The following is a 27,309-nucleotide window of genomic DNA, read 5'->3' on the forward strand; positions in this document are numbered from 1 at the left end:
AACCACGATCTCAGCAGGGGGCACACCGCACATTAATACAAATACCATTCATGAATCATTGGCTAGGATCTCTGTATACATTCCGTCCTGTATTCTCTAAGTTTCTTGAGACTTCTAACACTGCGTTCACTTCTGTCCAAGTTCTGGCTAACCAACTGTTGCTGATCTAATAGTCGCAGGTTGGACATGCGTGCTGGAGATCCAGCTTCCCCCAGCAGCAAAGAACCACAAGTTGCATAACCCCCAGTTTGATTTATTTTGCAATATCTGTTCAAAAAGTCCACTTTGCACCGTTCAGCCGAGTGTTGATTTTGTTACTCTTCTGTCTACTTTACCAGGGGGGGATGTGCTTTGTGTTGATTTACGGTTTCAAAGGGGTTGGCGTCCGTATACTGACCGGTGGGATCCCGACCACCAGTAACATGATTACATCCTGTTTCAAAGATCTGTCAAAATCTACACCCCCCTCCAAGGGTCCCATCATCTTCTCTTTCTGTGCGTCTTTTCTTTTTGTTCCGTTTTCTCGGTGTTTGCGATTTTTCCTCCCAGGTGACCGAACTTTGGGGATCCTGGTACTCTGCCTGCACTGATAAGCCTATTCTATGGGGTCGATTCAATTCGGCAACTTAAGAATAGCGCCGGGAATTAGCTCCCGATGCTATTCAATTCAGCTCCAGTTAAGTCGGCGATGGCCCGTTCTCGCCGACTTAACAGGTAGTTTTGTCGGGAGAACAGGCATTCTCCGACTTAACTACCCGCGGCGATGCTGATTCCCGACAGAATCGGCCTCGCGCCGGCACTTTTGTCGGTTTTCTTCTCACCCCCCCGGGGATGAGAGAAGAATTCCCGACAATTGCGGGTAACTAGCAGCTGAATTGAATAGCGTCGGGAGCTAATTCCTGGTGCTATTCTTAAATTGCCGAATTGAATCGACCCCTATGAGGCTTGACACTTCAAAAAATGTTATGTGTAAGGTTAATGTACAACAAAAGCAGCAGATTGTGACCGTCTCGCCACTCCTGGTACGGATAAACTCAATCTGCAAAGGTTCCCCAAATACCAGATCCAAGAACCCAGTCACCTCATCGTGATGCCCCTCTCCTGGAAAGTATCCCCATTTCTCTAACGTCCTAAGTGGATGCTGGGGACTCCGTCAGGACCATGGGGAATAGCGGCTCCGCAGGAGACGGCACAAAAATAAAGCTTTAGGATTAGGTGGTGTGTACTGGCTCCTCCCCCTATGACCCTCCTCCAAGCCTCAGTTAGGTTTTTGTGCCCGTCCGAGCAGGGTGCAATCTAGGTGGCTCTCCTAAAGAGCTGCTTAGAAAAAGTTTTTAGGTTTTTTATTTTCAGTGAGTCCTGCTGGCAACAGGCTCACTGCATCGAGGGACTTAGGGGAGAGAATTTCAACTCACTTGCGTGCAGGATGGATTGGATTCTTAGGCTACTGGACACCATTAGCTCCAGAGGGAGTCGGAACACAGGTCTCACCCTGGGGTTCGTCCCGGAGCCGCGCCGCCGACCCCCCTTACAGATGCTGAAGATTGAAGGTCCGGAAACAGGCGTCAGAAGGCTCTTCAGTCTTCATGAAGGTAGCGCACAGCACTGCAGCTGTGCGCCATTGTTGTCACACACTTCACACCAAGCGGTCACGGAGGGTGCAGGGCGCTGCTGGGGGCGCCCTGGGCAGCAATATTTAATACCTTTATGGCAAAAGAATACATCACATATAGCCATTGAGGCTATATGTATGTATTTAACCCATGCCAGATATCTAAAACTCCGGGAGAAAAGCCCGCCGAAATAGGGGGCGGGGCTTATTTTCCTCAGCACACAGCGCCATTTTCCTGCTCAGCTCCGCTGTGAGGAAGGCTCCCAGGACTCTCCCCTGCACTGCACTACAGAAACAGGGTAAATCAGAGAGGGGGGGCATTTTTTGGCGATATTTTGATATATTTAAGCTGCTATAAGGAACAACACTTATATAAGGTTGTTCCCATATATATTATAGCGCTTGGGTGTGTGCTGGCAAACTCTCCCTCTGTCTCCCCAAAGGGCTAGTGGGGTCCTGTCTTCGATAAGAGCATTCCCTGTGTGTCTGCTGTGTGTCGGTACGTGTGTGTCGACATGTATGAGGACGATGTTGGTGTGGAGGCAGAGCAATTGCCGATAATGGTGATGTCACCCCCCAGGGAGTCGACACCGGAATGGATGGCTTTGTTTATGGAATTACGTGATAATGTCAGCACATTACAAAAATCAGTTGACGACATGAGACAGCCGGCAAACCAGTTAGTACCTGCCCAGGCGTCTCAGACACCGTCAGGGGCTGTAAAGCGCCCTTTACCTCAGTCGGTCGACACAGACCCAGACACAGACACTGAATCTAGTGTCGACGGTGATGAAACAAACGTATTTTCAAGTAGGGCCACACGTTATATGATCACGGCAATGAAGGAGGCTTTGCATATCTCTGATACTGCAAGTACCACAAAAAGGGGTATTATGTGGGGGGTGAAAAAACTACCTGTAGTTTTTCCTGAATCAGAGGAATTAAATGATGTATGTGATGAAGCGTGGGTTAACCCAGATAGAAAAGTGCTAATTTCAAAAAAGTTATTAGCATTATACCCTTTCCCGCCAGAGGTTAGGGCGTGCTGGGAAACACCCCCTAGGGTGGATAAGGCGCTCACACGCTTATCAAAACAAGTGGCGTTACCGTCTCCTGATACGGCCGCCCTCAGGGATCCAGCTGATAGGAGACTGGAAACTACCCTAAAAAGTATATACACACATACTGGTGTTATACTGCGACCAGCCATCGCCTCAGCATGGATGTGCAGTGCTGGGGTCGTCTGGTTGGATTCCCTGACTGAAAATATTGATACCCTGGATAGGGACAGTATTTTATTGACTATAGAGCAATTAAAGGATGCTTTCCTTTATATGCGAGATGCTCAGAGAGATATTAGCACTCTGGCATCGAGAGTAAATGCGATGTCCATATCTGCCAGAAGGAGTTTATGGACGCGACAGTGGTCAGGTGATGCGGATTCCAAACGACATATGGAAGTATTGCCGTATAAAGGGGAGGAATTATTTGGCGTCGGTCTATCGGATCTGGTGGCCACGGCAACTGCCGGAAAATCCACCTTTTTACCTCAGACCCCCTCCCAACAGAAAAAGACACCGTCTTTTCAGCCGCAGTCCTTTCGGTCCTATAAGAACAAGCGGACAAAAGGACAGTCATATCTGCCTCGGGGCAGAGGAAGGGGTAAGAGAGGGCAGCAAGCAGCCCCTGCCCAGGAACAGAAGCCCTCTCAGGGTTCTGCAAAGCCCTCAGCATGACGCTGGGGCCTTACAAGCGGACTCAGGAGCGGTGGGGGGTCGACTCAGGAATTTCAGCGCGCAGTGGGCTTGCTCACAGGTGGACCCCTGGATCCTGCAGGTAGTATCTCAGGGTTACAGGTTGGAATTCGAGAAGTCTCCCCCTCGCAGGTTCCTAAAGTCTGCTTTGCCAACGTCTCCCTCAGACAGGGCGACGGTATTGGAAGCCATTCACAAGCTGTTTTCTCAGCAGGTGATAGTCAAGGTACCCCTCCTACAACAGGGAAAGGGGTATTACTCCACGCTATTTGTGGTACCGAAGCCGGACGGCTCGGTAAGACCTATTCTAAATCTGAAATCTTTGAACCTGTACATACAAAAATTCAAGTTCAAGATGGAGTCACTCAGAGCAGTGATAGCGAATCTGGAAGAAGGGGACTTTATGGTGTCCCTGGACATAAAGGATGCTTACCTGCATGTCCCAATTTGCCCTTCACATCAAGGGTACCTCAGGTTCGTGGTGCAAAACTGTCATTATCAGTTTCAGACGCTGCCGTTTGGATTGTCCACGGCACCTCGGGTCTTTACCAAGGTAATGGCCGAAATGATGATTCTTCTGCGAAGAAGAGGCGTATTAATTATCCCTTACTTGGACGATCTCCTGATAAGGGCAAGGTCCAGAGAACAGCTGGAGGACGGAGTAGCACTAACCCGACTAGTGCTGCAACAACACGGGTGGATTCTGAATTTTCCAAAATCTCAGTTGACCCCGACGACACGTCTGCTGTTCCTAGGAATGATTCTGGACACGGTTCAGAAAAAGGTGTTTCTTCCGGAGGAGAAAGCCAGGGAGTTATCCGAACTTGTCAGGAACCTCCTAAAACCAGGGAAAGTGTCTGTGCATCAATGCACCAAGAGTCCTGGGAAAGATGGTGGCTTCTTACGAAGCGATTCCATTCGGCAGATTCCACGCACGAACTTTTCAGTGGGATCTGCTGGACAAATGGTCCGGATCACATCTGCAGATGCATCAGCGGATAACCTTATCGCCACGGACAAGGGTGTCTCTTCTGTGGTGGTTGCAGAGTGCTCATCTGTTAGAGGGCCGCAGATTCGGCATACAGGACTGGGTCCTGGTGACCACGGATGCCAGTCTGAGAGGCTGGGGAGCGGTCACACAGGGAAGAAACTTCCAGGGAGTATGGTCAAGCCTGGAGATGTCTCTTCACATAAATATACTGGAGCTAAGAGCGATTTACAATGCTCTAAGTCTGGCAAAACCCCTGCTTCAGGGTCAGCCGGTGTTGATCCAGTCGGACAACATCACGGCAGTCGCCCACGTAAACAGACAGGGCGGCACAAGAAGCAGGACAGCAATGGCAGAAGCTGCAAGGATTCTTCGCTGGGCGGAAGATCATGTGATAGCACTGTCAGCGGTATTCATTCCGGGAGTGGACAACTGGGAAGCAGACTTCCTCAGCAGACACGATCTACACCCGGGAGAGTGGGGACTTCATCCAGAAGTCTTCCACATGATTGTAAACCGTTGGGAAAAACCAATGGTGGATATGATGGCGTCCCGCCTCAACAAAAAACTGGACAGGTATTGCGCCAGGTCAAGAGACCCTCAGGCAATAGCTGTGGACGCTCTGGTAACACCGTGGGTGTTCCAGTCAGTGTATGTGTTCCCTCCCCTGCCTCTCATACCAAAAGTACTGAGAATTATACGGCAAAAGGGAGTAAGAACGATACTAGTGGCTCCGGATTGGCCAAGAAGAACTTGGTACTCGGAACTTCAAGAGATGCTCACGGAGGATCCGTGGCCTCTACCTCTAAGACGGGACCTGCTTCAGCAGGGACCGTGTCTATTCCAAGACTTACCGCGGCTGCGTTTGACGGCATGGCGGTTGAACGCCGAATTCTAAGGGAAAAAGGCATTCCGGAAGAGGTCATTCCTACACTGGTAAAAGCCAGGAAGGAGGTGACTGCACAACATTATCACCGCATTTGGAGAAAATATGTTGCGTGGTGTGAGGCCAGGAAGGCCCCCACGGAGGAATTTCAACTGGGTCGATTCCTACATTTCCTGCAAACAGGATTGTCTATGGGCCTCAAATTGGGGTCCATTAAGGTTCAAATTTCGGCCCTGTCGATTTTCTTCCAGAAAGAATTGGCTTCAGTTCCTGAAGTCCAGACTTTTGTAAAAGGAGTACTACATATACAGCCCCCGGTTGTGCCCCCAGTGGCACCGTGGGATCTTAATGTAGTCTTGGATTTTCTCAAATCCCATTGGTTTGAGCCGCTCAAATCGGTGGAGTTGAAGTATCTTACATGGAAAGTAACCATGCTACTGGCCCTGGCTTCAGCCAGGAGAGTATCAGAATTGGCGGCTTTATCATATAAGAGCCCATATCTGATTTTCCATACGGACAGGGCAGAACTGCGGACGCGTCCTCATTTTCTGCCTAAGGTGGTGTCAGCGTTTCACCTGAACCAGCCTATTGTGGTGCCTGCGGCTACTAACGATTTGGAGGATTCCAAGTTGTTGGACGTGGTCCGGGCATTGAAAATATATATTTCAAGAACGGCGGGAGTCAAAGTCTGACTCACTGTTTATATTGTATGCACCCAACAAGATGGGTGCTCCTGCTTCTAAGCAGACGATTGCTCGTTGGATTTGTAGCACAATTCAACTTGCACATTCTGTGGCAGGCTTGCCATAACCTAAATCTGTCAAGGCCCATTCCACAAGGAAAGTGGGCTCATCCTGGGCGGCTGCCCGGGGGGTCTCGGCATTACAACTCTGCCGAGCTGCTACTTGGTCAGGGGCAAACACGTTTGCAAAATTCTACAAATTTGATACCCTGGCTGAGGAGGACCTTGAGTTCTCTCATTCGGTGCTGCAGAGTCATCCGCACTCTCCCGCCCGTTTGGGAGCTTTGGTATAATCCCCATGGTCCTGACGGAGTCCCCAGCATCCACTTAGGACGTTAGAGAAAATAAGAATTTACTTACCGATAATTCTATTTCTCGTAGTCCGTAGTGGATGCTGGGCGCCCATCCCAAGTGCGGATTGTCTGCAATACTTGTACATAGTTATTGTTACAAACAAATTCGGGTTGTTATTGTTGTGAGCCGTCTGTTCAGAGGCTCCTACGTTTGTCATACTGTTAACTGGGTTCAGATCACAAGTTATACGGTGTGATTGGTGTGGCTGGTATGAGTCTTACCCGGGATTCAATTTCCTTCCTTATTGTGTACGCTCGTCCGGGCACAGTATCCTAACTGAGGCTTGGAGGAGGGTCATAGGGGGAGGAGCCAGTACACACCACCTAATCCTAAAGCTTTATTTTTGTGCCCTGTCTCCTGCGGAGCCGCTATTCCCCATGGTCCTGACGGAGTCCCCAGCATCCACTACGGACTACGAGAAATAGAATTATCGGTAAGTAAATTCTTATTTTTGTCGCTGGGAGTTCATTTATTCTGTAGTTGGCTTAGAATGGATGGATAATTAGCCGTATTGTCTGTCACGCAGTACAGGTGTAGCAAAGTGCGGTGGATTTAGTCCACGGGTCTCGCCAGTTGGCATCCTGGTAAATGGTGTACCTTGAATATGACTGATGCGGTACCCCACAGAAGGATTTGAGCAAGCCTACATCCACAGAAGATCTATGGTTAGTTCTCCAAGGTGTCTGGAACAACCGCCCTACCGAGGGTGGTCAGAGCAAATATTGATTTGATTTAGATTTCTCTTTCACTTAGGGGTATATTCAGTTGAAGTCGATAACTGCCGTCTGTCGAAAAGACGGCAGTTTTCGACTTTTTAAGGTCGAATCCTGATTCGACCTATTCAATATATCTCTAAATTTTTCGACAAGTCCATGAATTACGTCTTGTCGAAAAGCACGTGGATCGGCGGAATAGCTGCCAATCCATGTGCTTGTGTCGAACCTTTTCGACCATCTCAGTCTGACATCAAAAAGATGTCGGACTGAGATGTGGACCAAGAGGAGGGGGGGGGGGGGGGGGCAGGGAGACGGGGGGGGGGGACAGCCGGCGGGCATACAGGGAGATCAGCGCTACAGCGTGCTGGAGCCGGGTTTAAGCTGCCGTGAGGTCGGGCGGCTGAGTGACATCCTGCTGCAGTGCTACTGTAGCGCTAATCTCTCCTGTATGCCCGCCGGCTGTCCCCCCGCGGCTCGCCCCCCTCCTCTGCGTCCCATCTCAATTCGACTTGAAAAAGTCGAATTAAGATGGGATTGAATAGGGGTTGTCAGATCCATTCCGACAAATACATGTCGGAATGGATCCGACTTTAATTGAATATACCCCTTAGCATTTTGTTAATTTATAAAAAAAAAGTATTAACACTTCTATTTGTGAAAAAAAGTCTTACTTTGCAGCATTGTTTTACAGCTAAAACTTTAGCATAGTAGTGTGTGTATATATAGTGCATCCAAAAAGTATTCACAGCGCTTCACTTTTTCCATCTTTTGTTATGTAATACCTAGCAGGGGTCCAGCTCCCCGAGTCAGAAGCCACTGGCAGGACGCAGCTGGCAGACAGACTAACACAAAAAAAAAAAGATTTGCCCAAAACGATAAAGCAACTAAAGTGTTACCTTTCTAAGGCTAAAACCACTAGTCATGTACAGTGCATCCGGAAAGTATTCACAACGCTTCACTTTTTCCACATTTTGTTATGTTACAGCCTTATTCCAGAATGTAATACATTTTATTTTTTTCCTCAAAACTCTACATACAATACCCCATAATGACTACGTGAAAAAAGTTTTTTTGAGATTTTTGCAAATTTATTAAAAATAAAAAACTAAGAAATCACATGTACATAAGTATTGACCGCTTTCGCCATGAAGCTCAAAATTGAGCTCAGGTGCATCCTGTTTCCACTGATCATCCTTGAGATGTTCCTACAGCTTAATTGGAGTCCACCTGTGGTAAATTCAGTTGATTGGACATGATTTGGAAAGGCACACACCTGTCTGTATAAGGTCCCACACTTGACAGTGCATGTCTGAGCACAAACCAAGCATGAAGTCAAAGGAATTGTCTGTAGACCTCCGAGATAGGATTGTCTTGAGGCACAAATCTGGGGAAGGGTACAGAAAAATTTCTGCTGCCTTGAAGATCCCATTGAGCACAGTGGCCTCCATCATCCGTCACTGGAAGAAGTTTGGAACCACCAGGACTCTTCCTAGCAGGGACGTGCAGTCAGGGGAGGCAGTGCCCATTGAAAATGCATGGGGAAGCGGCACCTTTACTGGTGCCGCAATGACAAGGGCGTGCATTCAGCCCCGATGAATGCACGCCCCTGTCAGTCCCCCAGATGTGATTGGACCAGCGGATCCAGTGCTGTATCCGCTGTCCAATCACTAGCGATCCCCCTTCCTGGCTGCAGCAGGCGCCGTGGGCTGTGTGGGCGCCCGCTGCAGCCAGCGCCGCTGACTGACACTAGAGGTCATAATTGACCCCTGGTGTCTGAGCGGCGCTACAGTGGGAGAGACGTCATGAGTCATGACGTCTCTCCCATAGTACAGAGGAGCCGGCAGACGGAGACGAAGGCAGCGCTGCAGGAGCGGCAAGTATGTGTGTGTGTGTTTTTTTTTTTTTTTTAAATGTGTTTGGGCTTTGGGGCACAGCCACAGGGGGCACCGCCACAAGGGGTACTGCTACAAGGGGCACAGTGACTTGGGGCACAACTACAGGGGGCACAGTGACTGGGGGCATAGCTATTGGGGGCACAGCTACAAGGGGCACAGCTACAAGGGGCACAACTACAGGGGGCACAGCGACTGGGGGCACAACTACAAGGGGCACAGTGACTGGGGGTACAGCTGCAGGGGGCACATCTACAGGGGGCACAGCGACTGGGGGCACAGCTACAAGGGGCACTGCGACTGGGGGCACAATTACAGGGGTCACAACTACTGGGGGCACAGCCACAAGGGGCACAGCTACTGGGGGCAAAGCTACAGGGGTCACAACTTCTCGGGGCACAGAGACTGGGGGCACTGCTACTCGGGGCACAATTACAGGGGTCACAACTACTGGGGGCACAGCCACAAGGGGCACAGCGACTGGGGGCACAGCGACTGGGGCACTGCTACAAGGGGCAGTGCTACAAGGGGCACTGCTAAAGGGGGCACTGCGACTGGGAGCACTGCGACTCGGGGCACAATTACAGGGGTCACAACTACTGGGGGCACAGCCACAAGGGGCACAGCTACTGGGGGCAAAGCTACACGGGTCACAACTACTTGGGGCACAGCGACAGCGGGCACAACTACTCAGGCACTGCTACTGGGGGCACAGCTAGAGGGGTCACAACTACTGGGGGCGCCTGTTCCATCCTCCCAGCCAGCAGCAGCACACTCCCCTGTCTGTGCTAACGTCTTCCCGCGTCAGCGAGTGCATAATCATTAATTTCTCTGACGTCCTAAGTGGATGCTGGGACTCCGTAAGGACCATGGGGAATAGCGGCTCCGCAGGAGACTGGGCACAACTAAGAAAGCTTTAGGACTACCTGGTGTGCACTGGCTCCTCCCACTATGACCCTCCTCCAGACCTCAGTTAGAATCTTGTGCCCGGCTGAGCTGGATGCACACTAGGGGCTCTCTTGAGCTCCTAGAGAGAAAGTATATTTTAGGTTTTTTATTTTACAGTGAGATCTGCTGGCAACAGACTCACTGCAGCGAGGGACTAAGGGGAGAAGATGCGAACCTACCTAACTGGTGGTAGCTTGGGCTTCTTAGGCTACTGGACACCATTAGCTCCAGAGGGATCGACCGCATGGAACCGGCCTTGATGTTCGGTCCCGGAGCCGCGCCGCCGTCCCCCTTACAGAGCCAGAAGCAAGAAGTGATCTGGAAAATCGGCGGCAGAAGACTCCTGTCTTCAACAAGGTAGCGCACAGCACTGCAGCTGTGCGCCATTGCTCCTCATGCACACCTCACACTGCGGTCACTGATGGGTGCAGGGCGCTGGGGGGGGGGCGCCCTGAGCAGCAATATAAACACCTTGCATGGCAAAATCATCACAATATATAGCCCCAGGGGCTATATATGTGATAAATTACCCCTGCCAGAATTCCTGAAAAAAGCGGGAGAAGTCAGCGAAAAAGGGGCGGAGCTATCTCCCTCAGCACACTGGCGCCATTTCTCCCTCACAGCTCCGCTGGAAGGAAGCTCCCTGGCTCTCCCCTGCAGTCTACACTACAGAAGGGTAAAAAAGAGAGGGGGGGGCACTAAATTTAGGCGCAATATACATATATAGCAGCTATAAGGGGATGTAATTTAGTTAATCCCTGTATTATATAGCGCTCTGGTGTATGCTGGCATACTCTCTCTGTCTCCCCAAAGGGCTTTGTGGGGTCCTGTCTCCTGTCAGAGCATTCCCTGTGTGTGTGCGGTGTGTCGGTACGGCTGTGTCGACATGTTTGATGAGGAGGCTTATGGCGAGGAGCAGATGCCTATAAATGTGTTGTCACCCCCTGCGGGGCAGACACCTGAGTGGATGGACTTGTGGAAGGAATTACGTGAAAGTGTCGACTCCTTACATAAAAAATTTGATGACATGCCAAATGCGGGACAGCCGGCTTCTCAGCTCGTGCCTGCCCAGACGTCTCAAAGGCCATCAGGGGCTCTAAAACGCCCGCTACCTCAGATGGCAGACACAGATGTCGACACGGATACTGATACCAGTGTCGACAACGAAGAGACTAATGTAATGTCCAATAGGGCCACTCGTTACATGATTGAGGCAATTAAAAATGTTTTACACATTTCTGATGTGACCCCAGGTACCACAAAAAAGGGTATTATGTTTGGAGAGAAAAAACTACCAGTAGTTTTTCCCCCTTCTGAAGAATTAAATGAAGTGTGTGAAGTAGCGTGGGCTTGCCCAGATAAAAATTGGTAATTTCTAAAAAGTTACTAATGGCGTACCCTTTCCCGCCAGAGGATAGGTCACGTTGGGAAACACCCCCTAGGGTGGATAAAGCGCTTGCACACTTATCAAAAAAGGTGGCACTACCGTCTCCGGATACGGCCGCCCTAAAGGAACCTGCTGATAGAAAGCAGGAGGCTCTCCTGAAGGCTATATATACACACACTGGTATTATACTGAGACCAGCTATTGCTTCAGCATGGATGTGCAGTGCTGCAGCTGCGTGGTCAGATTCCCTGTCAGAAAACATTGACACCCTAGACAGGGACACTATATTGCTAAACATAGAGCATATTAAAGACGCTGTCTTATACATGAGAGATGCACAGAGGGATATTTGCCGGCTGGCATCTAAAATAAGTGCACTGTCCATTTCTGCCAGGAGAGGGTTATGGACTCGGCAGTGGACAGGTGATGCAGATTCTAAAAGGCACATGGAAGTTTTGCCTTATAAGGGTGAGGAGTTGTTCGGGGATGGTCTTTCAGACCTAGTGTCCACAGCAGCGGCTGGGAAGTCAGCATTTTTACCACATGTCCCCTCACAACCAAAGAAAGCACCGTATTATCAGGTACAGTCCTTTCGTCCCAAAAAGAGCAGGCGGGGTAGAGGCGCGTCCTTTCTGCCCAGAGGCAGAGGTAGGGGGAAAAAGCTGCAGCACACAGCCAGTTCCCAGGAACAAAAGTCCTCCCCCGCTTCTTCTTCTAAGTCCGCCGCATGACGCTGGGGCTCAACAGGCGGAGCCAGGTACGGTGGGGGCCCGTCTCAAAAACTTCAGCAATCAGTGGGCTCGCTCACAAGTAGATCCCTGGATCCTTCAAGTGGTATCTCAGGGGTACAGGCTGGAATTCAAGACATTTCCCCCCCCCGCCGTTTCCTCAAATCTGCCTTGCCAACAACTCCCTCAGGCGGGGAGGCTGTGATAGAGGCAATTCACAAGCTGTATTCCCAGCAGGTGATAGTCAAGGTGCCCCTACTTCAACAAGGACGGGCTTACTATTCCACAATGTTTGTGGTACCGAAACCGGACGGTTCGGTGAGACCCATTTTAAATTTGAAATCCTTGAACACATATATAAAAAAATTCAAGTTCAAGATGGAATCGCTCAGGGCGGTTATTGCAAGCCTGGAAGAGGGGGATTACATGGTATCACTGGACATCAAGGATGCTTACCTGCATGTCCCCATTTACCATCCTCACCAGGAGTACCTCAGATTTGTGGTACAGGATTGTCATTACCAATTCCAGACGTTGCCGTTCGGCCTGTCCACGGCACCGAGGGTATTTACCAAGGTATTGGCCGAAATGATGATACTCCTTCGAAAAAAGGGAGTTTTTATTATCCCATACTTGGACGATCTCCTGATAAAGGCGAGGTCCAGGGAGCAGTTGTTGGTCGGCGTAGCACTATCTCAGGAGGTGCTACACCAGCACGGTTGGATTCTAAATATTCCAAAGTCACAGCTGGTTCCTGCGACACGTCTACTGTTCCTGGGGATGATTCTGGACACAGTCCAGAAAAAAGTGTTTCTCCCAGAGGAGAAAGCCAAGGAGCTGTCATCTCTAGTCAGAGGCCTCCTGAAACCAAAACAGGTGTCGGTGCATCACTGCACGCGAGTCCTGGGAAAGATGGTAGCTTCCTACGAAGCAATTCCATTCGGCAGGTTCCATGCCAGAACTTTTCAGTGGGACCTGTTGGACAAGTGGTCCGGATCGCATCTTCAGATGCATCGGTTGATAACCCTGTCTCCAAGGACCAGGGTATCTCTGCTGTGGTGGCTGCAAAGTGCTCATCTTCAAGAGGGCCGCAGATTCGGCATACAGGACTGGGTCCTGGTGACCACGGATGCCAGCCTTTGAGGCTGGGGGGCAGTCACACAGGGAAGAAACTTCCAAGGACTTTGGTCAAGTCAGGAGACTTCCCTACACATAAATGTTCTGGAACTGAGGGCCATTTACAATGCCCTAAGTCTGGCAAAACCCCTGCTTCAAAACCAGCCGGTTCTGATCCAGTCAGACAACATCACGGCAGTCGCCCATGTAAACCGACAGGGCGGCACAAGAAGCAGGACGGCGATGGCAGAAGCCAGAGTTCTCTTGACCTCAGACTGGGGCAATGGTTCATCTTTCAGCAGGACAACGGCCCTAAGCACACAGCCAAGATATCAAGGAGTGGCTTCCATACAACTCTGAATGTCCTTGAGTGGACCGGCCAGAGCCCAGACTTGAATCCGATTGAACATCTCTGGAGAGATCTGAAAATAGCTGTACACCGACGCTTCCCATCCAACCTGATGGAGCTTGAGAGGTGCTGCAAAGAGGAATGGGCAAAACTGCCCAAAGATAGGTGTGCTAAGCTTGTGGCATCATATTCACAAAGACTTGAGGCTGTAATTGCTGCTAAAGGTGCATCAACAAAGTATTGAGCAAAGGCTGTGAATACTTATGTACATGTGATTTCTTAGTTTATTTGTAATAAATATGCAAAAATCTAAAAAAAAAATCAACCTTTTTGCTCGTTATCATTATGGGGTATTGTGTGTAGAATTTTAAGGGGAAAAATGAATTTATTCTATTTTGGAACAATGCTGTAACATAACAAAATGTGGAAAAAGTGAAGCGCTGTGAATACTTTCCGGATGCACTATATAGATAGATACACACACACAACTTATTTGAAACAGCCAGAAATGCGCCCAATCTTTAAATGCTCCAGACAGTAATCCGCTCCAGTGTGAAGTGTGAGTGTGCAGCCCCCCCCCTCCTCACCGTGGGCAGAGAACATCAAATGACAAAACATCATAAAAGAAGAAATGGAGGATGCACAGGTGAGTATAAAATCATGACGCTTTATCACATGCATTTAAAAAAAATCAGGCATAGATCCAGCTCCAGAACCCCCCCAGGATACAGCTGTGGTGCCTCCCTATAGTAGCAGGATGATCCCAGGCTTTACACAGAGTTCAAATATTCAGGGGAGCCGCCAACCCAACACTGCAAGCGGCATGTGACGTCACCGCGTTTGGCTCGCTTCGTTCCGCTACCGCTGCGCTCGGCACAGGTTACCGTTTCCAATTGTAGTCCACGTGGATCGCAAAGCGTGAAAAAGTTCATAAAATTAGAAGAAAAAAAAGTGAAAAACTCATGTCGACCTAGAAACCATGTCGACCAATAGTGGTCGGCCTAGTGACCGGATACCTTAGCCACGCCCTAGCAGAACTGTGTACAAAGCCTAGGACCAGCCTGCTACTACCTGGAGCCTCCGGAGCTGTATCCTGGGGGTTCTGGAGCTGGTATCGGTCTATATATTCAGATACTAGTAGCAGCTGATGTGCTCCAGTAGCAGAGATACAATGAAACGCTGCCACAGACTGCCATAAAATCCTGTCCCCAGCTGTCATGGAAAAAAAAGAGCGTAATGTACATGATTCACCAGGCACCGCTCAGATGCGGGCTAGGATTGTATTATTCAGCTCGCACGCTTACGTCTTCCTGCTGCAAACCAGGCTGCAGTGTTTCCACGCCCTGCATCAACAGGGAAACCTTAGTCCCCGGCTGGAAAGTTAAAAATGAATCCGTTGTGATGTCAGTGACGTGTAGACCTCTGTGACTTTCACCGCACTTCAGACTAAGCGGGATCATTACATTCACCGACAGGTTTCACAATTCCCTATTTCAGTCATGGGCACCCGTGTCGCTTCGGGTGTGGATCATAGGGTCTGCAAGTCATTAGGCCGACCACTATTGGTCGACAGTGACTAGGTTGACCCCTGAAATTGGTCGACACGGTCATTGAGTCGACATGGAAAAGGGTCAACATGAGGTTTGTTTTTTTGGTGTCGTTTTCTTCGTAAAGTCACCGGGAACCCCAAATAGTGCACCGTATCGCCTCGCATGGCTCACTTCATTCGCCGTGCCTGGCACAGGTTACTATTTCCAATCATAGTCCACATGGATCGGAAAGTATGAAAAAGTAAAATAAAATAAAAAATAAAAAAGTGAAACTCATGTCGACCTTTTCATGTGTTGACCTTTGCCATGTCGACCTGTAGTGGTCGACCTAAGCGCTGTTGACCTAAAGACCGGATCCCATTGCTTCATAAGCGTGACCCCCAACTTTATCTCCTTAGGTTCCAATAACTGGTGCCCAGGTATCCGCCATATTTGGTGGGGCAATATCTAATCCCGTCACCCTTTGTGTAGAAGAGAGCCGGAACCTTAGGTGTGTCATCCGCAGCCACTACTGAATGCACGGTGTTACCGGTGCGACTTATGGCAACTCATTGGATATCTCGGAGATGACGGCTAGGGTGGGTGCCTGTAATGCAGAAGTGGGTGGAAGCGGGCGGCATTCTCCCAGTAGTGGGATCTCTGTTAGTATTACTTCCTCTGCAGTAATTGAGTTCTGCTGTCGGGTTGCCTAACCACCTAACCAAGCTTTCTGCACCTTACTGTGTGTTCACATTTTGTCCCTTCAGGGTTTATTATCCTGCGGCTTGACGTATGCAGTTAGTGTATGGCAGAGGTACCATGTATTGTAGGTGTTTGACGTCAGCCAGTAATCTCGCCCTCTCCTATACCCACACACCAGTATCCGGTGATTGGTTCCCCTGCTCTGTACAGAGTGGGGCATGCTCCGGAAGCATCGAGAACGTCCATTTCCTGCACTGAGTTTGTGTTTCCTCCGTAGCATGGAACGTAACGCTATAAATCTTCCAGCTGAGAGATTCTCCTCCTCGTCACATCATGCGAACGCCCCCCTCCCCCATCTAGGGAGACCACTAGTCTCTGGGGATGACATCCACTCTCCCCGTCTACTTCTGAGTACAGTGGGTTCATGAGTGAAATACAGACTGTGTGACAGTGTTAGGAAAGCATCAGGGTTAATACAGGTCATTTATAATAGATGAACCACACCCATTGTTACACACAAATTATATGTAAGGACAAATTACATGTGTTTCAGTTTCTTGGGCTATTGCGACTGGCATGCTGTGACTTGCAGTGCTAACTGGGGTCAAGCCGTCCGGCCATCTCCAGTGTGTGTGGATGTTTGGTCTCCGACACACAGGTGTTCCAGGTAATGCACCTGAGAGCTGCAATGCAGCATGGGGCAGTGTGTAATATACACAGGGCTGGTGCAGGTGTCCCATTGTGTTTTCCAGTGCAGGAATATATGTTGCTGGAGGCTACGTGGAGATGGACACACAGCGAATACACGTCTGAGAGCGTTTTGCTACCTGTCCAATCACTTACGTTGTTTGGCGTTCATGCGGCTTTGCTGATGGCGTGAGACGTGCTGATTGTCCGGTTTCCATGGTCGTTTGTTCGAGGCCTGGAAATTGCTGAGTTATAATTGTCCAAAGATCTACTCAGTCCTGGCTCCATTTTTATTCCTGTTCAGGGGGCTCCTCCTTGTGGAGCCAGTTCTAAGAGTGCAGAATATTAACTTGTGTATCCTGATGTGATTGTTATGAGGACAGGGCTGCATGTGACAGGGGCAGTGACATGATGTGAGGAGGGGGATGGAGACAGCAGGAAGCCACAGACTGAGGGTTATATAGTGGAAGGATCCGAATACCCAGCAGCACAGAGTATATCAGGAGATGAGTGATGTGTCAGTGAGGACAGGGCTGCATGTGACAGGGGCAGTGACATGATGTGAGGAGGGGAATGGAGACAGCAGGAGGCCACAGACTGAGAGTTATATAGCGGAAGGAGCAGGGGCCCCAGCAGCACAGAGTATATCAGGAGATGAGTGATGTGTCAGTGAGGACAGGGCTGCATGTGACAGGGGCAGTGACATGATGTGAGGAGGATATGGAGGCAGCAGGAAGCCACAGACTGAGAATTATATAGTGGAAGAAGCAGGTTCCCCAGCAGCACAGAGTATATCAGGAGATGAGTGATGTGCCAGTGAGGACAGGGCAGCATGTGACAGGGGCAGTCACATGATGTGAGGAGGGGAATGGAGGCAGCAGGAAGTCACAGACTGAGAGTTATATAGTGGGAGGAGTAGGGTCCCCCAGCAGCACAGAGTATATCAGGAGATGAGTGATGTGTCAGTGAGGACAGGGCTGCATGTGACATGATGTGAGGAGTGGAATGGAGGCAGCAGGAAGCCACAGACTGAGAGTTATATAGCGGAAGGAGCAGGGGCCCCAGCAGCACAGAGTATATCAGGAGATGAGTGATGTGTCAGTGAGGACAGGGCTGCATGTGACAGGGGCAGTGACATGATGTGAGGAGGGGGATGGAGACAGCAGGAAGCCACAGACTGAGAGTTATATAGTGGAAGGATCCGAATACCCAGCAGCACAGAGTATATCAGGAGATGAGTGATGTGTCAGTGAGGACAGGGCTGCATGTGACAGGGGCAGTGACATGAAGTGAGGAGGGGAATGGAGGCAGCAGGAAGCCACAGACTGAGAGTTATAGGAGGAGCAGGGCCAGCTGCAGCACAGAGTATATCAGGAGATGAGTGATGTGTCAGTGAGGACAGGGCAGCATGTGACAGGGGCAGTGACATGATGTGAGGAGGGGAATGGAGGCAGCAGGAAGCCACAGACTGAGAGTTATATAGTGGGAGCAGCAGGGTCCCCTCCCCCAGCAGCACAGTTTGGTGACATCAGTCTCTTGGCATCATAATGCATTGTGACACTGGTGTTAGTTGCACCTCTATAAAATGAGTTCATACAGCCGCCAAAGAGTATGCCGTTCCCCCAGGCTTAATACATCTGCCCCATTGTTACCAGCTCCACCTTCTACTGAGAGAGGGGTATGATGAGGTGTATACATGTGTTTGAGTGTGATGTAAGATCTAGGACGGAGACACCTCTGCTCCTGTAGAGGAACCGAATCATTGCACACTGACACATCCCTAAAACTGACACAATACAACTTTTTATTTCCCTTTACTGAGCCAGATAAATATTTGGCTTGAATTGCTCATGGAAAGTACGAATAAAACTAAACACAACTCTTTGTTGGTAGATCTGTCTGTGAAGCGTCTGTGCATCCTGTGCCGAGTCAGTCAGATATAGATAGGAAGTGTGATTGAGAGATGAGCAATAATTCCAGGATGATACTGCTAGAGCTGTCACACGGTGTGTGTGTGTCTGTGTGTGTGTGTCTGTGTGTGTGTGTGTGTGTGTGTGTGTGTATGTATGTATGTATGTATGTATGTGTGTTCTGACTGCTGTTCTCTCTCTGATCACTCCCGTTATGGTAACAGTAGTATAATGCCTGCGCTAATTGCTGGGGCTGTACTTACCTGCTTAAACCCTTACTGCCGATTTCCATCTATGGGGTATATTCAATTAGAGTCGAAACCTGCGTCTTGTCGGAAAGACGGCAGGTTTCGACTTTTTTTTTGGGTCGGAAGGGATTCCGATCTATTCAATTCCCCCCTCAGTTTTCTGACAAGTCGGGAAATTAGACTTGTCGGAAAGCACGTGGATCGGCGGAATAGCCGCCGATCCGCGTGCTTCTGTCGGAAACGGAGCCAAATCCGACAGGTTTTGGCCCCCTTTCCGACAATCTCAATTCGACTTTAAAAAAAAGTCTGATTGAGGACATGAGACGGGGGAGCGGGGCGGCGGGCTGCAGGGCACTACCTCCGATGGGCGTCCCTCTGGCCAGGCTCCCCTCTCCCGGCAGCGATGATCAGCATGAGCTAGGAGGAGGACGGGAAAGCAGCTGAGTGCTGTCGGCAGCAGTCGGATTTGGCCGTTCATTGAATAGCCCTTGTCGGATCCATTCTGACAAATGCATGTCGGAATGGATCCGACTCTAATTGAATATACCCCTATAAGATGCACTGTGCAGCGTGACGTGTGTAGCGATGATAGAGGCTCAGCGGCTATTGTGGAGAAGACGGACCACCTCGCCAGTTTCTGCAGCACACCAGAGCGGGGTTGAGCTCTCTGTAGTTACAGTTTAGGGTTATTTTCTTGGCGTGTGTTAGAAGACACGGGAAGAATTAAGCTGACGGTGGATTTTGTTACCTCTTGTCTTCTGACACTTCTGATTGATGTCCGTACATCATCCCACACTATGCACTGCCAGATGATATCGTTTAGGGGTGTGTTGGGGGGGGCATGCTGGGCTACTTCACCCTAATTACAAGTGTGTCTACCATAAATTCCACTCCTGATAAAGCACATGCATTACTATGGTATTTATCTCACTCCAGCACTCGTGCACCAAGGCCATAAAATCATTTATCACTTTACACACAGCAGTTATTGTTGCGTATCTAGCTTCTTGGCTGCTGGTTGTCTGCCTGTAAACTCCACGCTCAGTTGGAAATTAATCTCTCCGCTTTTATTGTCCATTTAAATGGTTACGCTTGCCGCCTCCTCTTTTATTGTTTCACACCTGACGCTGCGGGTTGGTAACAACCCATCAGTTTTCCCTTACTGAAAGCGTTATCAGGAAAGTCTGCCAATCATTACTCAGATTGATATATTATGGATCTGAGCTGCCCTGGACGGTTCCTACAGGAGGGAGTGATTGAATATTCTAAAAAGCCCAAAAATTATCATTTCTGGGGACCCCCCCCCCCCCCCCCACCACACCTTTTTCCCCATATGAATGGCGAGGTACTCTTCCCAGGGACCCCTTGTCTATTTAATGCAAAGGGAGGATTCCTGATGAAAATCCAGCGTCCGCAGAGCAGCGGACAGTCACAGTATACGCTGCGTTAGCCCAATAACATAATTGCATGTCTGAGCGCCAGGACTACGGCTGATGGTCCTGCAGCTCTGACTAGAGACTGTAGCCAAATTATTCTTACAAGCGCAAGCAGAACGAGCCCTTAGCGTCCACCTTCTGTGTGTACAGATAATGCTATCGGATAATTATGAAAGCGTAGAACTCAAATGTCAGCACTTTACTGGTTATAAAGAGATTCAAAATGTAATTACGCTTAATGTGTGTGAAATAATAGCCTTTTAATGAGCCATCCTGCAAGCCAAGGATTAATATTATACAACTGTGATACCGATATTTTCTACTACTGTACATATAAAGGTAATGTCCTCTTTATAAATGGCCGTAGTCCGAGGCGGAACAGTAGGACCCTTCCTCCGGACAGCCAGCAAGCAAGTAGGACGTGAGGTGTCCACGCCCGAACGTGACCGCTGATTACATGACATGGATGTTGGAACACACAACACATATGCTACATTTGCTGTGTTACAGCTGTATAGCTTCTGTCTTTTAATTTGTATGTCTGCATCAGTTCGGGACTCTGGGGATCTATGAATATTCGGGAGTGTCACTGAGGAAGGGAACAGCCCATATAGTGGCAGGAAGATGAACAGTGCACTCCTGGGGAACATCCTGCGACATCCTCCACTTTCAGCGCATTGGCTGTCAATGATCACATATATCATTTAGGGGGTTATTCAGAGTTGTTAACAATTGGGCAGAACCGTGCTGCAGTGCAGCTGGGACAGATGTAATATGTGCAGAGAGAGTTAGGTTTGGGCAGGGTGTGTTCAAACTGAAATCTGAATTGCAGTATAAAAATAAAGCAGCCAGTATTTACCCTGCACAGAAACAATATAACCCACCCAAATCTAACTCTCTCTGCACATGTTACATCTGCCCCACCTGCAGTTCAGCATGGTTTTGCCCAATTGCTAACTTTATTGGTTTGCTAACAACTCTTAGGTTGCCTTGGGTGTGTTTACATACAGAGGGTAGCTACTGTTTTACAGCCTCAGTACGAGCGTGTGTTTATTACCATCTGTATTCTGTCATTGGGATTCCCCTCAGTCTGTGATTTTTTTTCTCCAAAGTAACATACTGTAGCAGGTCTAAGTTACCTGCAATTACGTGAGTCTGGGGCAAGATATTGCACTAATGCCCCTTTTACCCCAGAACCCCGAGTCCAACCCGGTATTTTGAACACGGGAAGAAGCCTAGTGAGACCCAACTCCAAGCGGGGCTATTTCCGAGTAGACCCCGTTCACACTGAACCCGGGTCAGCCCTGCAAAACGATGACGAGGCACAAAAAAAAACTATGGACAAAAACATATTAATATGAAAATGTTTGGTTTGCCACACATTAACGTGTGTTCTATTTATAGGAAAGGGCTTACAAATAAAATAACAAAGGCTTACTAAAAGCCATGCCTATTACGCTTTACCACAAGTAAGAATACCAAGCAATCAACACATTGCCCATTAAGAAAAGGCAAATTTCTACACACTGTGTAATCCGTGCTTTGTGGGCTGGCTGGAGGTGCACTAGGGTAATAGTAAGGCCCTCTGTCGTAGGTGTTACAAGGGTGATCTAGGGCGAGGTGGGCCCTGCTGGGTGTGGTGGCTGTGCAGGGTGCACTTGAGTGCGAGGGAGCAAGCACTCGGGGAAAGTGAATGGTCGCTCCTGAGATTCCCATGACAGACGCTCCTGCATCATCAGAAGCTGGGTCATGAAGGACTGGTGCATTTTATGCTACGCCGCAAAAAATCCGCCTCCCGGGCCGCCATTGCTGTGTCCATTTCTTTTAGTTGCTGTACGCGGACGGAGGTCATAGCTTTGGACGCCTGTTGTTTTTATTTTATTCTTCTTTGGCGGGACCGGGACACTTAATACTGCAAAGGGGAGAAACAAGAAAAAAGAAACTGTAGAAAGCAGGGGTGCCGGTATTCTGGGTCGCCCCAGGGTCACCGCTAGTCGGAGGGTCACCGCTGTTTATCTCCGTTGGTCGAGTCGTTTGGGCCATCTGTGATAAGCAGGGGTGAGGAGGGGCGGCATTGTGCACTTGGCACGGTGGTTTGGGTGCTGCCACTGGTGGAGGATGAGAAGCTGATGGTTCTACAGTATGACATGTTCCTGCTGGGCTATGGGAGCGTTTACAGCATTTGTAACTATTGCGTGACCTCTATAAGCATGTCACATAAGTCCTGTGATTTGGCTGCTTTTCAAGCCCGTTTTATTCGATACTGACATAGCTTTCCCTTCCTGACTGCAGGAGGACCCATCCGGGTACAGCTGCCAGAGACCCTGACACTGGAAGATGTGGTGCGCAAGAACCCTTATGTGACCAAAGGAGGCCGCTACAAGCCGCCTGACTGCGAGTCCACCCATAAAACTGCCGTCATAATCCCTCATCGCAACAGGGAGCAGCACCTCAAGTATCTGTTGTATTATTTGCATCCGTTCCTGCAGAGGCAGCAGCTGGACTACGGGATTTACATCATCCATCAGGTAAGCAGACGGCACTGCAGAGGCCTTTGGGATTAGAACTGCCCACCGCTAGACGTGTGAGTGCATGGCTCAGCAGTGATATACGGCCACCTAGTGGCCCACAGATGGTACAGTGGTTGGCCAGAGTGACCAAATGCCTGCCACTGGCTATAGCAGAGGGCTGAGGTTGCACAATTAAGCGAGCAGATCCCATGTTTTAACCGGAGACTGCTGTGCGGCGGGCCCTTTGTCGGGGAGACTGCTGCGCGGCGGGCTCTTTGTCGGGGAGACTGCTGAGCGGCGGGCTCTTTGTCGGGGAGACTGCTGCGCGGCGGGCTCTTTGTCGGGGAGACTGCTGAGCGGCGGGCCCTTGTCGAGGGACACGTCTAGTCGACACAAACAGTAACTGTAAAACATAGGAATATAACAGGGAATGCAGGGCACAGTCTTATATTTAAAGGCGTTACACCTGCTGTGTTACCCAGGGGATTATTTGTGATAATAACGCGACATATAATAGACTTCTTTACTCACTGGATCTTTGCAAGAAAAAAAACTAGAGTTCTGCGTGTCTGTAGACTGGAGTGTGTGCTTTTGTATGTGCATATGTACACACATCCCCAATACTAGTACATTTGGTGATTTAAGCCATACCCACTGCGATCAGGTGCATAACGCCAAGCACACCGCCATGCAGTCTCCGTGGTTTAACATTAGCGGTAGAATGGGTCTTACTGAAGGGCTCCGTGACTTGCAGCCTAGCCCCCAACACAGCAGTTTGTCAGATGTCTTCCCTGGCAGAGCTGCCCCAGTCAGCTGTACCTTCCATTGGGTTTAGAATGTGTGTGATGTTCGGGTGTCTGCATTCTTTTGCCCATGTTATGTGTACAAATTATTATAAACCACTATTACTAGACTCCTGTTCATGTTGGAATCACTTGCATTTTAGATCTTCTGGATATTTAAATGGTTAAAGGGAATTGGTAAAAATAGATCCCTTCCCTGATATTTTGTGACCATCTTAAATCACATGCGAAGTGACAGGGCGTGCTGTGGCTGGAGTAGCCTGGTGATAAGCATGTGGTTTGTTTTGGCGTGCGCCCAATTCCATATAAAGCGGATATATTATCATGCACGTCTGCTGCACATATTTCCCCTTACATCCTTTTTCTGTCTGACTATTCCCTGCCTTACAGCAGCGTGCCCACGTTCAGCCACGTTACCTCTGCATTGTATTGCTGGCCACGTAACAGCGGTTTGTGCAGGGTCCGGCCGCTGCATTTCCTAGAGATTTTGCTTTATGGCTGCTTTCCCACATTACGGGGGCCGTTTCAGAGTTGAGCGCAAGTCAGAGCTGTATACAGATATTTAGAACATTTGCATACTCTTGGGGGTCATTCCAGTTAACTCGTCCCGAAACGGCGTACAATCGCCGGCAACGGCATGAGAACCTGCAGCCCTATCTAACCCCAGGTTTGTGTATTATTGTATACAGCCCTCTTTGGGGATGCGAACAAAAATATGCAAATCCAGCATTACCATAAGTGCGTTATATAGCGAGTAAATGGCAGGTAAGTGGATTTGACCACAAAGCTGCTGTCGTTTTCAGTGTGCTATGGCACCAACCTTGTCCTTGGTGCAGGAAGTCAGTCCGAAAGCCCCACAATTCCACCGACACACTCTCTACATACCCTTGCTAAACTTAACCTATTGGCAAATGTGCTTCATACTGGACCCAATTGGATATTGGGTAAGTCCGTAGTTATGTCTGGTGCGTGCCAGTAATTTCACCGGTATCTAGTGACGTCACTGAGGCACAAAGAGGTGTGAGGGATCGGTGTAAAGGCAAACAAGTATTCCACACTCGGAGAGATAGTCATGTCGGGTTCCCGGTGCCTGGAAAGGGTCATGTGACCTCTAGTGTCTGGTGCTTCTTTTAATTCGTTTAACTAGGAGGCTTCTTGGTTTTTGTAGCACTTTGGTAAAACCGTAAGATTGCTGTGGTAGACTGCTGTGTTGATACTGTATAAGGATCCTAGATCATCAGTACTAAGAATAAGAAATACTAAATCTATATCTTTGTTGATCCCACGTGACTTATGTCTTGGTTTTCTCCAGGCAGGGAATGCCACTTTCAATCGAGCTAAATTGCTGAACGTAGGCTTCAAAGAAGCCATGAAGGATGAGGATTGGAACTGCCTATTCTATCACGATGTGGACCTCATCCCGGAGGACGATCGCAACTTATACACCTGTGACAAGTTCCCCAAGCATGCATCCATCGCCATGGATAAGTTTGGATACAAGTGAGTAGTTTTGTCTCCTCCTCCCATTGGTCATTTTGTAAGCGACTTACCTGCTTTACAGATGTGTAGGGTTTCGCTTAGTGTAAGTAATCTTCCGTTACGGGCCAGTCCTGGTGCAGCTCAGTCACCGGACCGACTCTGTGTTCCAGCAAGGTGTCCCCGGTTCTAGGACGCTAGTCGCTGCCACCACCGCATGTTGGAACCACTGCGGCTCTGGAGCTTGGCTTGTATAGGAAAAATTATTAAAAAAGGAAAATGAACTCATTGGGGCGATTCAATTCAGCAACAATTGAATAGCGCCGGGAATTAGCTCCCGGCGCTATTCAATTCAGCTACTAGTTACCTGCAATTGTTTGTAATTCTTCTCTCACCCCCGGGGGGTGAGAGAAGAAAACCGTCAAAAAAGCAGCCGCCCGGCCGGCGCGAGGCTGATTGCCGGGAATCAGCCTTGCCGCAGGTAGTTAAGTCGGAAAATGCCCGTTCTCCCGACAAAACAACCTGTTAAGTCCGCGAAAACGGGCATTCTCCGACTTAACTTTAGCTGATTTGAATAGCGTCGGGAGCTAATTCCCAGCACTATTCAACTGTTGCTGAATTGAATCGACCCCAGAGTGTCAGTAGGAGAAGCTGTATTTGATTGTATGTTGTAGGAGAAACAGAGGTGTGCAGTTATGTAATCTGTTATTTGTTACGCCACTAAGATACCGGCTTAAACTTCTTGACCGATTAGACATGTTACAACTTCCTTTAGATGCTTTACAAATTGCCGTGACATCAAGATAATAGCAATGGTTGTAGAAGCGTTTACTCCCTGATAATGATGTATTGCAGGCTTTCCCTGTCATGTGAGTATTGAATTTGTAATGTGCTCGGCGATTGCATTATAATTGTCCTAATTGCTATCTTTTAACTCGTCAGCAGACGTGTAGTCTGCTGCGATGATGTACAGCGGGTGTGTTAAGGGGGATCCGGTCTGAAGATCGACAGTATCTAGGTCGACAAGGTTTAGGTCGACCACTATAGGTCGACATGGATGGAAGGTCGACAGGGTTTCTAGGTCGACATGTGCTAGGTCGACAGGTCTAAAGGTCGACATGAGTTTTTCAATTAATTTTTTTTCTTTATTTGAATTTTTTCATACTTAACGATCCACGTGGACTACGATTGGAACGGTAATCTGTGCCAAGCGAAGCGGTAGCGGAGCGAAGGCACCATGCCCGAAGCATGGCGAGCGGACGCGGTGCACTAATTTGGGATCCCGGTCACTCTACGAAGAAAACGACACACAAAAAAAATCCTCATGTCGACCTTTAGACCTGTCGACCTAGCACATGTCGACCTAAAAACCCTGTCGACCTTCCATCCATGTCGACCTAGCACATGTCGACCTAGAAACCCTGTGGACCTTCCATCCATGTCGACCTAGTGACTGTCGACCTATAGTGGTCGACCTAAACATTGTCGACCTAGATACTGTCGATTTGATGAACCACACCCGTGTTAAGGTTGGTGGAACCAGTTTGACAGGACAGGGACAGCGTGATAAGCTATAGATTACAAGTTAGCCATTCACCGAATCCATTTTCCAGGGCAACTAGCAAATCTCACAGATAGTACAGTGGAGCGCTGTGACCTCTTCCAATTCAGCGACAGTAATAGCGTGAACGTGTTCTGCTCTTCGGTATCCGAGAGCTTTCTACACGATTGTGTTGCGAATTTTTCTGCACAGTTACCGTCCGTCCCCCACGCTAAAAAGGCTAATCATTTAAGTTGATCCTTTTTGCGCCATATGACGCAAGACGCCTGGCTCCACTTAGCCGCTCCGCCACAGGCAGCGAATCCCCTTCTTGTGTACCGTTTCCTAATTCGTAAGGAAGTCCACGGCTCGCCAAACGGAGCAGTTTGCTGCGATTTGAGGATGGCAATGTTATGACCCAGCATATTTTTACTTTTAATAACGGACATTTTAAAAACGGCTGGGAAAAATGGCAATTCTGAACACCCGCAGCTCAGTCCGTTTTCCCTGGTGCGTGAGCAGATAAAAAAGTCGGACGTAGGTGCTTTAACTGCGTAGTGTTTCTGGAACTCTCCACCGAGATAGGTGTTGCTGTGTATGTGGCTGACATCAAATGCTGGTTTCATTTATGTAGGCAGTGGTGTCTGTTAATTCCGAAATAAGCAACCTGTGGTTTTCCAGCCGCTGTGGAACTACAGGTCTCAGCACGCCTGAAGGCACAACAGCCGGCCAGCCACAGGTTGCCTTATCTGGAATGATAGTATCCGGCTGGGGGGAGCGGTCTTATAAAGCTGAAGCAGACTTAATGCCTGAATCTTGCATGTGTTCCCTGTTACAGGCTGCCTTACAAATCCTACTTTGGGGGAGTCTCAGCCCTCACCCCAGAGCAGTACATGAAGATGAACGGCTTCCCGAATAACTACTGGGGGTGGGGAGGCGAGGACGATGACATTGCAGTGAGGTGAGATGATGGCTGTGTGTGTGGACAATACTGTG

The 27,309-nt window shown here is 49.1% G+C and overlaps 1 protein-coding gene across 2 annotated transcripts in view; it reads left to right on the forward strand.

The window, feature by feature from the left end:
• LOC134965879 (beta-1,4-galactosyltransferase 3-like) overlaps positions 1-27,309 on the forward strand; it is a 133,048-nt gene that overhangs the window by 88,731 nt on the left and 17,008 nt on the right. For both annotated transcript variants that reach the window (XM_063942268.1, XM_063942269.1), the window contains 3 exons: positions 22,277-22,512; positions 24,610-24,797; positions 27,152-27,274. In XM_063942268.1, the coding sequence (XP_063798338.1) occupies positions 22,277-22,512; positions 24,610-24,797; positions 27,152-27,274 (547 nt within the window). The remainder of the gene's footprint in view (positions 1-22,276; positions 22,513-24,609; positions 24,798-27,151; positions 27,275-27,309) is intronic.

The sequence above is a fragment of the Pseudophryne corroboree genome, chromosome 10 (assembly GCF_028390025.1).
Source record: "Pseudophryne corroboree isolate aPseCor3 chromosome 10, aPseCor3.hap2, whole genome shotgun sequence".
Taxonomy (NCBI): domain Eukaryota; kingdom Metazoa; phylum Chordata; class Amphibia; order Anura; family Myobatrachidae; genus Pseudophryne; species Pseudophryne corroboree.